General features: G+C 38.7%; 1 protein-coding gene across 1 annotated transcript; it reads right to left on the bottom strand.

Annotated features, from left to right (window-relative positions):
• Positions 1 to 286: 286 nt before the first annotated feature.
• FAM89A (family with sequence similarity 89 member A) lies at positions 287 to 7,495 on the bottom strand. Its single transcript, XM_053459694.1, has 3 exons — positions 7,312 to 7,495; positions 4,369 to 4,680; positions 287 to 812 (listed from the first exon to the last, which is right to left on the bottom strand). Exons 2-3 carry the CDS (start codon positions 4,615 to 4,617, stop codon positions 549 to 551), a joined length of 513 nt encoding a protein of 170 aa, XP_053315669.1. The 5' UTR covers positions 4,618 to 4,680; positions 7,312 to 7,495; the 3' UTR covers positions 287 to 548.
• Between the last annotated feature and the right edge of the window lie 3,732 nt (positions 7,496 to 11,227).

An 11,227-nucleotide genomic window follows, 5' to 3' on the forward strand; every position in this document is an offset into this window, starting at 1 on the left:
TATTCCTATGACAAAAATCCCAGAACCACCAAGGTCGTTGGAGCTCTCAAAAAGTGTTATTAAATATACTTCAGCCAGACAATAATTCACAAGAGAATGGCTCAGATATTGGAAGAAAACACCTGTAAGATCTACAGCAACTGAGGATTTCCTAAATATTCTGAGACATTTTGAGGTAACTGAAGACAACGTTAGTCGAGCTACATTGGCAAGAAAGCTTTGCTCAGTGCCAATGTGGATTGGTCAACGTGACCTTTCTTAATAAGATCCTACACTTATTAAACTCGCCATTATGGAAAGTCTGTCCTCCCGCTGAAAAATACTGAAGTGCTGTTGGATGTTAAAGGCACTTGAGTTCAAACTTTCTGCTTGTAGTGAGACATAAACCCAAGATGACCAACAAAGTACTCTTTGGAAGCATGCCTGCAAAATGTTATTGTAACAAAACGCTTTCCTTTTAAAAAAAAAAATTTCATGGAAAGGAATATCACAAAAAAAAAAAAAAAAAAAAGAAAATTAGTAATTGGGAGTTCCCAAATTTCAGCAAGTTATATATTCTCCAGTAACCAGTCATTGCTGGAAACAGGTGGAACATTCAATGCGAGGTTTCCTTCCGAATCGTCCCTTGTTCCCTTATGAAGGGCTCCAGCTTCTTGATAGTACTCGTCTTCTTCATCAAAGTATCCGTTTTCCATAGCGTATGTGCAGTCTGCGCTGTTAGCAGCCTGGCAAGCACTTTTGTATTCCTGGATTGATTCATACAGCGAATACAACTGACAAAGGAGTGACATATCCAGTTGCCTGAGCCCAACCTTAAATAATAACAGAAAAAAATGCAAGTTATTTGTTGTATTCTTAATCAGCAATAATAGTTACAAGTTAAAGGCGCTGTTCTACTTACGCTGCAGATTTTATAAAAACTAAATTACTCAAAAGTGTACACCGGCCTTTACATGATGTTATATCAGTAGGACAAAAAGTAATGTTAGCATATCACCAAGACGTCATGATCTGTAGTTAAATAAAACCATGCCAATATTTACTCTAAGTAGGATTAGGTTTGCGGAAGTCCAACTGTGAAAACAAGGGTACACCCTTAGCTTCTACTATTTTTTTTTACGCCAATAAGCATTTTAGGACAAGATGTTTCCTTTAAGCCTCTGAGTGTCTTGGGTCAGGACACATTTTTTTCCCCGTAGGAGACCGGGCCTTTTAGTTAGACTGATAGGCCAAGTTAAACTATTTGCAGATACCTGTGTATCGCACCACACAATATTATAGCAAACTTTAAAAGTACAGTATAGTACATAAGTGCAGATGGCTTGGTTCTCCTGTTGTAATTCATTCTCTAAATACTTGAGTTTGCAGCATTACGTTTATATATTTATATAAAAAAAGACAAAATTGGGTGAAAATGCTAAAACTAAAGCAATCAACAAGAATATGTTGAACCTACTGCTTTAAGGCCACTGTATGATGGAGCCAATGTATGTTTTGGCAAAATGTATGGTCTAACCTCTTTGTCCTTGCAGGCCTATATGGAAGGGCTTTAAATGATTTATTGAGTGTCAGTTGAGAGGAGGGATAATTACCGCTTTCCTATTGCTACATAAAGATAGTCGTGCTTTTTATGGTCCCACACAGCTTCAGAGTATCGCTCGATGGCCGTGGGGGAGCAGCAATGGAGGACAGACCTCCACTAATCCGACATCAGAGGCTCTCCCTTACAGGCCCATGATCCCCGCTACCAGTGACAACAATCCCTGAGAATCTGAACTGTCATGAGGAAAACCAGACATTTTGGTATGATAGCGGGCATGCTTAAAAGGAATTATCACGTAAATTATTATTATTATTATTATTATTATGTAAATATACTTGGTGCTTTTTGCTTGCCAATAACTTAAAATTTCACCTCAGAAGCGGAGGTCAGTTACAGCCCGTGGCACAGTCAGCATTATCTATATATATTTCCTGTCCTTAATGGCTGCCTGACAGATATGGGATTATAGTGTTAATAATTATGCAGGTCCTGAGAAAAGGAAGTTTTATTGTATAGAAACGTAGGATTGAGGGGAGGGGTATAAATTAATTTTAAACTTATTTTGTTCGTATTATGTCTAGATTCACATATGACGAAGGGTGGTCATACGTTTTATTATATACCATTCCGCTAAGAAATACTGGAACCCGAGGCAAATCATTATTTTACTTTTTCTTTCATACATAAAAGAAATACCAAAGGGAGAATATTGACAATAGCAGGGCATATCCTGGTATTTATCGCACTGAAAGGATATAGGGAAACAATTAGGCCACGCTGTTGACGGATATCCTACATTTGCAGCTATATAGAAAGCTCATTGCTCCTAAATATATAACAAAAACTGGGAATTCAGAATCCACAACGCTCCCGTTACAGAAGAATGCAGGTTTCAGATTATATCAGCAACTAAACCTTTATGCAACCATATCGGACTTAAAAATCGGTAAAAATAATTACAGATACATTCTACTGCGATGACTCCAAAGTTTTACCCTGGTGCAGTACGCACAATAAGCAGATTTATGTATGTGCCGAAATGGCTGGGTCCATGGTGGGGGAGGTTAGCCATTATTTACCCTTGGACGATTTCAGTGTTCCCTACCTCTGGTCGGAAACAAGAAGATCTGGCCCCCCAATGGCCTTTTGGCCCATACCGTTTTGAGAAATGTAGCCCCATAAGAAAAGCACTGGGAGCCAGTAGTCTACTGTGGCCCTAGAGAGGCACATCTCTGCCAGATTTATTCCAAAAGAGTATTGTTAGCTTTAAAGAAAATAGGTACCGGTATCTTTCATCTCAGATACCAAGTCCTTGGCAACCAGAAACACCAGGTCTTCTAGGCAACGTTTAACACTGTAAGCCCACATTAAATAATACTTTTATAAATGTGAATGCTACCATTAAGTAGTTCTTGTATCTCTTATTTTTTTTTAAAAGCAGTGATCATTTCTTGATGTACCCACTATATGATCACGCAATCAACAATTTCAATAATAAAATAATAAAACTTATTTTTACATTAATATAGCTAACAAAAAAAAAACAATTAAATTCCTAGTGTCCTACATAGGGTTTCTACATGAAACACGTTAAGAGGGCTAAGCTATTATCAACAACATTTCCTTCCTGGATCCTGGGACAAAGTGGGGGGCTAAAGGGGCTTGGGCACTCACTTTGCACGACTCTGCAGCATTGAGATCCGGGCTACCCAGTACATATACTGGGTAGTTTGAAGCTCATTCACAAGCATATGTCTTAGACATACACAGTTGAAACTCAGTGCTGAAAACGTACTGTGCTTAGGCAGTATTTTTATGCCGGGACAGACCTGAATTTGACGGGACGCGTTCCCAAAAATGGGACTGTCTTGGGAAATTTGGGACTGTTGGTAGGTATGGCTAAGCCTCTCCTGCTGGATATGCAAAGAGCAGCAGAGGCATGACACTGCTGGGTTGAATCCTGACATCAGTCCTCATGGGAGAATATTTTGGGAGCCTTAGCTATTAGCTAAAAAAAAACAGGGAACGTGAACCAAGTCTAGTGACGCAAGTAACCGAGAAGGTAAAAATCATACAATCCAAATTAATCAGACTGCTATCCAACACATGGACATTAACACATTAAAGTGTCATCACCTCCTCTGTTTCCTAATACTTCACTGTTTTTTGTGACACAGGGCGAAACATTCAATTAAGCTCCCACTCCCTAATACATGGACCTTAGCGTGGCAACACTTATGTCCTTCAATTAACAACAAGCTTCCAAGAGGAAAAAATAGCAGAAGAAGGTTGAGAAATGGGATATACCATCTAAATCTTTATCCTTCATGGATCTCATAATGATCTTACTGGGCTGCATGAGTCATAATAATGTGTTACTCATGTCTTGGATGTCAAAATGGTTAACACCATGACATTAAGGTATCAGCATAATCATTATCATTGCAGACAGGATTAGATGTTTGTGTTCATAACCAGTCATCACTTTTGTAAGCTTTTTTGATAGAAACCAGTATCACATTATAAAAGAGATAGATCATTATCTACCCCAGGGCTTGACAAACCACAGTCACCAGGTCGCCATGGTGACAAGAAATCACTTCCGGGGAGCACTGTACTTTACATAATATCAACACCCCCACACCCGGCATTAAGTATGTGTAAGCATGATACTGTGTGTATAAATATGTTAATATACTATATTTGTGCGTGTTAGCGTGTGCAAGCATGTTAGTATGTGCGTTAGTAGCACAAACAATTCTGGCTCCTAAATATAAACCAAATTAGTCAACCCCTGACCTACCCCATACATTCAAGTAACTCACCATCTCTTTCCTGAGCAGAGCCAGAGCGGCATCGAGGTTAGGTGGTTTTGGGTGGGCTTGGACACTGCCACTTGTGCCACCACGGCTTAAGTCATCCTGTATGCGGGATTTCTGGGCGTAGACTCGCTCAAGGTCGCGCCAGCCCGAACCTCCACTTGAGTTAAGAAGTCCACTTAGGCTCTTTGGTAACGGTGGCAGGCCCTCCATACAAGGAGTAATAGGAGTGACAGCAGTGTGGGAACCACTCATCACGTCTGGATAGCAGGAAGATCTCAATTAAAAGACACCTTAGCAATGTTTCCCTTTAACGCCCTGAAACACAAATGTGAAATTGCAGTTTAAAAACAATTTCAGACAACCAAATCAACTCTGTTTAGTACCATAGCACAAATGTATTCATGTTCTGTGTTTGATAAGAAGCCTTCAGATTATAGTACCTAGAGCAAAAGCCTTTTGTAAGGTCTAACGGGGAGGGGGGTATTTCTAAATTTAAGGGTGCAGACTTTATTTTGTCCAATTCAGTAAATGTGAAAATGTTATTACTCCACATTTATTCCAGACTAATCACCACTTCAGAGCAGGGTCTTTATTTACTAAGCACACTGGAGTACTGTGTATCGGAAAAGCATACATAATAATAATAATAATTAATAATAAACAGTCTCGGTCTGATTTCACTTTCATTTCCACTTCATTTATAATCCAAAAGAGAAAGGTTGATTCCTTGGCACTTGGGTTATTTTTCCAAAAGGTTGCTGCGCCTATTTTTAGTAAAACTCTATTAAATTAACCTTGGCATTAAGAAGGCAATTTGGCAAATGTAGGAGGATAAACCTTTATTAATTGGCTTTTTGCAACAGGGTTGTGAACCAGAGTTTGCTCATTTACTCTTGGCTTGAGCCATAAATGAGATTTGGTTTACAGATGACGTTTCCTTATGCGCAAGGAGTGATTATAGGACTAAGAATGTGCAAAACGAAAGCCATTAATGAATGGGAGGCCCATTAACTGCTTACTGGTGTCTTTGTGAAAGCAGGTAGTATTGAATAATTTTAGATTTATGGATTTCTCCCAAAATATGTTCTTTTAAAATTTGTATTACAAGCTCAAAGTAAGCATCCATCGATAGTTGGGCATAGTGTGTAAGTGTATGTATGTGTGTGTTTATGTATTTAAATTTGTATGTACAATTATGTGTGTGTTGCCAAGAGGAGAGAGTGTTTATCAGAGAAGAGAACCGTGGCTGAATTGGTGGCCACAAAAAATATCTAATAATCTAGATTGCAAGCATGCAAATAAGGCCCTCTTCTGTCAATTCTAGTTCTGTCATACCCTTTGAATAAATGTAATGTAAGAAGCACTGTGTAAATTGTTGGCGCTATATAAAAAATAATAATAATAGTCTATCAGTATACGGTATTTGAACTGTTCATATTGTCAAAAAAGAACCCACACATCTCCAATAGGACTATCTGAGTACAAACAGCCAGACAATAGGACACAAAGGACACAATGCATGATAATCAAAGGATGCAGTATTCAATTCTATCGTCTCTGATCTGGAACATTTACAAATTATAGACAATTTAAAGAACATCAAATATAATAAAACAATAACAGTTGTGAATAGTTTACAGGGACACAATGTTTCAATTCACCAAGATGTGAAGTGAGCAATCTCCTATGATTCGAATCCTAACAGCGCATCAGCACAGGAAGAAACAAGGGGAAAGTGATGTAATTATGGGTCAAACATTACTTCAACAGGCATAAAAAATATTATTCAATTTCAGCGCCCCGGGAGACTTCCAGCTGCCTGGAGTGCAGATCCTTTGCAATGAAAGCCTTTATATGTATGCATTATGAGCCTTGGCACGTCGCCCCTTAATGACATGACTTGGGCGGTCAGAACACAGCACTTAGTTGGACAGAATTATAGCAAGACAGATGATATTGATAATTCAATGCCGCTTTTTGGCATATTTAATGATATTATACACTTAATTCATATATTGAACAATAAGCATTAATATGTATATATTAGACAAAGCATCCACAAGCTTCAAGGGCAGGGACCTCCTTAGTCATACCAATCAAAAGGTCTGTAGACTGTCACTTATTATTTGACAGCACTTGCTATACCTCCTCTGTTATACTGTAAACTATAACGCACCAAGTAAATCTATTAACGTTCAATAAATAGAAAATATACATACATTCCCAAAAAGCAACATAGGGAAAAAAGTAGAGTACCGCATACAGAAGCGAAGTCAGAGGCTACAATAACAAAGCAGTCTGAACAGATGTCTCAAGTGCCACTCAAAGGGTTAAAGGAATAATCCCCTTTTATTTAAGGAATTTGAGTCTTGTAAGGAGAAGCTTGTGAGCTACAACCTCAGGGTGTGGGGGGTGGACTTGTCTATATATAAAAAAGGGTTTTACTTTGTTAGGACCTTGTAATAGGGACATCTAACAGTAATTGTTATCTGAACCCCCAGGGTTAACTGTGTTTATTTACAAGCTTCTTTAGGTTAAGTCTTTAATCCCTGCTACCCTAAGCCATACAACAACAGATCACGACTGAAAAGATTCAAAGCGACCACTGATCACATCCAACAACATACATACACCTATAGGTGATCTCAGAAACACATCACCTCTATCTAACCATCACATAGCCAGAGGTGGGTGCAGGGCATTTAAAGGGTTCATCCTTTAAGATGGGTAACCCTCACCAAGAGTGCATCATGTCCTGTTCGCAGCCTTAAAGCAGCAGTACCTCCCAAGCACAAGACACAAAGGCACACAGGGTGTCTCCAGGGCCCCTGCCGCAGCAGCAGCAGCAGCTGATGAGCAGTAACTGTCATACTCACTCCTTTTTGTACTACAGGCCAGCCTGGGCTGATTACTATCCATTATGTGGCAGTCTGTGACACTCCTTACCCTGCTTCTACTTTTCCCTTCCTTCGTCTTCTCCTCCTCCTCCTTTCTTCTGTCCTCCCGGCCGTACTCCCTCTGCCACCTCCAGCCTGTGCCTTCTATCCTCCAGCCTTGGCCAATGTCCCCTTAGCCAAGCACGGCGTAGAAAGGAGTGGGGCTGCTGCTATGGGGGAGGGAGCGCTCGGACTGATCTGCTGTGCTGTAGGCGGAGGGTTATCAGGGAGGAGGGGAGTAGTGTGTAACACCCACAGCATCTGGCAGCCTAGGCTAGCATTTGCTTCTTAACTGCATGTAGTGTTCGTGGCAAGTGTTAGTGGAAACAATCGTAATTCATTTTATTTTTATTTTTTTATTTTATTTTATATAAAATTAAGATGTTATCCCATACAGTGAGTTTCTTATACAATTCATTAATAGAAAACAGAATGCAAAAAACTAATATTGGATAATAGTAAAACAAATAATTATAATTATTAGTGTAAATCGAAAATTTGTAATTACTACCAAAAAATGTAATTTATGCTGCTTTTTTTAAAAAAAATTTTTTATTTCGGTTACTATTTAATTGCTAGTAAAGTTCATGTTTGATGTAATATTTACGAGCTGTCGTAAAAATGCTTTATTTATTTTTTTAATATTAACTATTAAAGCGCACAGACTTTTTGGAAGTGTTTTGTCCTTGGTTACTTTGTTAAATGAAAATTGTTCAGGGCTCATACGCGTACATGTGGGGGCTGCTAATATATATATATATATATATATATATATATATATATATATATATATATATGTGAGCTATTGCTGTCACAGAATACTTAATATATGGGCCTTGTCATCTTGTTATCTTATTATTTCTCATAAATCAGATTTGTGATAACATTCTATTTGAAATAGCCGAAGCAAATCTTAGTTGGGTACTTCACAGTACAAGCCAAATAATTTAGAATCAGTCGAGCCCCACTAGGCAGCTGCTTATATGGTCGCCCTGTCATTTCTTTAACCCTGGTACTGGTTCTGCATGGTTGTGTTAAAACTATTGCTGATCACGGTGCAGCACCACCAACATAACAGGGCTAACATGTTTCACGTCACCATAAAAAGTTCCAGGTACAAACGTAACCACAAGTATTTGACTGATCCCTTGCTTTATACATGTTACACAAAAGGGTTAAAATGTGTTTTATGTGCAAAAAAAGAAATACTAACAGGGAATAACATGAGAATTAAATATATCAGTTAGGGGTAACATACACAGAGAGAGACTACTGTTCTCTTTTACAAAAATTTGGGAGGCTCCCCTGGTGTAATCCGCTTGCATTAAGCGTTCATACTCTGGCAGTGTGAGAAGAGGGCGTTTTATTCTTGCTGGGTGACCAGCACACTGAATAAACCCTGCTGGTGTGGAGACTGCTTACTGCAGCATGTTTACAACATCCTGTATTAGCCACGTTAACTCTTTTGGTGCTAACAGATAATAATTGTATCCACATCAAACAACTTGCTGACTCTCAGCTGAGATTCTGATGCAAAAGTAACTCAATTTCTTTAAAAAATACAATTCTCTCTTGGGGACAAGAATCAATTTACATTGAAATGCTCGCATGGAAGAGCTCTCGGCGTTTGACATTAAGTCTATTTTACTTGGCTTGGCTTTTGCTTCAGTCTTTGGGTGTCAGTATGAATGGATGGACTCATATGGTCACTCAGTCTGGAGCTGACTTCGTTATCTACACTCATTTGATGAAGTTTGAGCCTTCCTTTGTAATACGTTAAAAGTTTTAACTCTTCTTGAGAATAGGTAACCAGCGTGCAACAGATGGGTGCAGGAAGGGTTCAATCCTCTTGTTAGAAGAGAAGGCTTCCAGTGCCAGTGCATTACTGATACCTGTGAAGCAGGGAACTTCACTGACATAAGCAATATATCATTAACTTTCATCAACACGCTCTGTGTTATATCCTCAGCAAAGGGAGAGTTTCCATTATTATTATTATTATTATTAGTTGTTTTATATAGCGCCATCAAATTCCGTAGCGCTGTACAATGGGTAGACAGGACATAACAAGTAGGATGTAACATAAGAAGTTGACTTACAGAGACAACAGGTGAGGAGGGCCCTGCTCAAGCGAGTTTACTAGAGACAGTGCTAGAACCATTTGGTTACTACGCTAGGTCTGTTAGTAGAATATTTGTGATGGGCTATTAAATGGTAATTATAGTTCATTTTGCATAACAGGCTGACCCTAATATATGTTTTCATCCAAAAAAACTATTTAAGATGCGGAACTAAATAAATAAATGATAAAATATTATAATCCAAAGGAACCTGGCTATTGTGTCATTATGATGAGGAAAACAAAATAATCTTGGTAACTGACATCACCAGTACTAGGGACATATAGGATTTCATGGCAAAAAAGAACCATTTTGGCACCTTGTAGTGTGTCCACTTTTATACCTGAAGTTAAACTTAAATCAGATGTTTCTGACTGACCTGTTGGAGATATAACAAGGTACAATGTGTCATACATGGTTTCATGTAAGCTTAGAGAACCCATTTGGGAAAGGATCTTTGCAATGTCTATTTCACTTTTTGCTAGACATGTGGGATGTGAGTACGCAGCACTCAATAAGCATGCGAAAATATGGGACCTTTGGTATCTATATGTCAAAGCGCAAATGGGAAATGGGGAGCAGCGGGGGCTAGATCAGGAGACATCTAGTGAACATAACCTGTGACCACTTGCTGTTAAATAGTTTATTTGAGGAGCATCATATGGGAATCATATAACATTTATTTTGTTTTACTTTAATTATTTTTCTGATGTCCCAATTTGGCGGGAATGATTTGTTCAGAGAGTATATTCCATCCCAGGATCTATTTGTTCAGAGATGGGCTATTAGTCGCCACAAACAAGCAATCTCTCTGTAGAATGGGCCTGGGTTGTCGTTTTGGTTTTATGTTATGGTGTGAGACATAGTATATATTTGCCAGCTTAAAACAAATAAAAAACACTTTCTTGGCCCCGGGCCTTGTGTTATGTTCAGTGTCATTTTATTCATGCTTAAAATTCCACACACTTCTAAACCAGGATACTGAAGATTCCTGTATCTCTATTTTAGTCATGTACTCGACCTATGGCCATAGATGACATGGGGCAAGAGGGGTTGTTGCCCAAGGCCCTGCAAGGTGAGGGGCACTTTTGAGCGACCTGTTGGCAGTGCTCCTGCATCCCCTACCATTTTCAGAAGCAGATGTGATGCTTCAGAACTGAGCAAATCCTGCCCCAGGTGCTATAAGGGCTAGTGAAGCTAAGCTATTGAAAGATCTATAATGGTGTTGAAGGCAGCAGAACAGACATTATCAAACCGTTATCCTGGTTAAAATACGCTCGAAGCATAGACGCAGAACTGAGTATGTACAGTACATCCCACACAGCACATGGCAGAACTTTATCTGAGCTGGCAGCAACATGATAAAATGATATGTGTCTTGGAAAACATGGCCGATGTTGTTTCCCTAGTATCCTCTTACCTAGTACCTAGGAGTCAAGGTAAAGTCAAATACTCTTTACACAATTTGTTCATGGTGTGGGTTACTTTACCCTTCAATAGATTTTGGTTATGATTTACTGAGGAATTTGTAGGGATGTAACAAGCATATTTTTTTTACACATGGTAATCATACTATGCAAAGTATGCAAGCAACTAATTACTGCTACCGAGGGTCTCATTCAGGCCTTGACATGCACACATGGCATCTCTCTTCCAAGCTGTTAGTTTCAGAAAAGTTTCAGAAAAGTTTTTCTCTTTAAACTTAAAATATAAAGAGTACTCACAGGTAATCATCTTAGATTTTAGGTAAATACATTAAAATTAATTCACAGGCTTTTTTTACATTTACTTTCAAAGAAATTATAT

The sequence above is a fragment of the Spea bombifrons genome, chromosome 3, assembly GCF_027358695.1.
Source record: "Spea bombifrons isolate aSpeBom1 chromosome 3, aSpeBom1.2.pri, whole genome shotgun sequence".
Lineage (NCBI taxonomy): Eukaryota > Metazoa > Chordata > Amphibia > Anura > Pelobatidae > Spea > Spea bombifrons.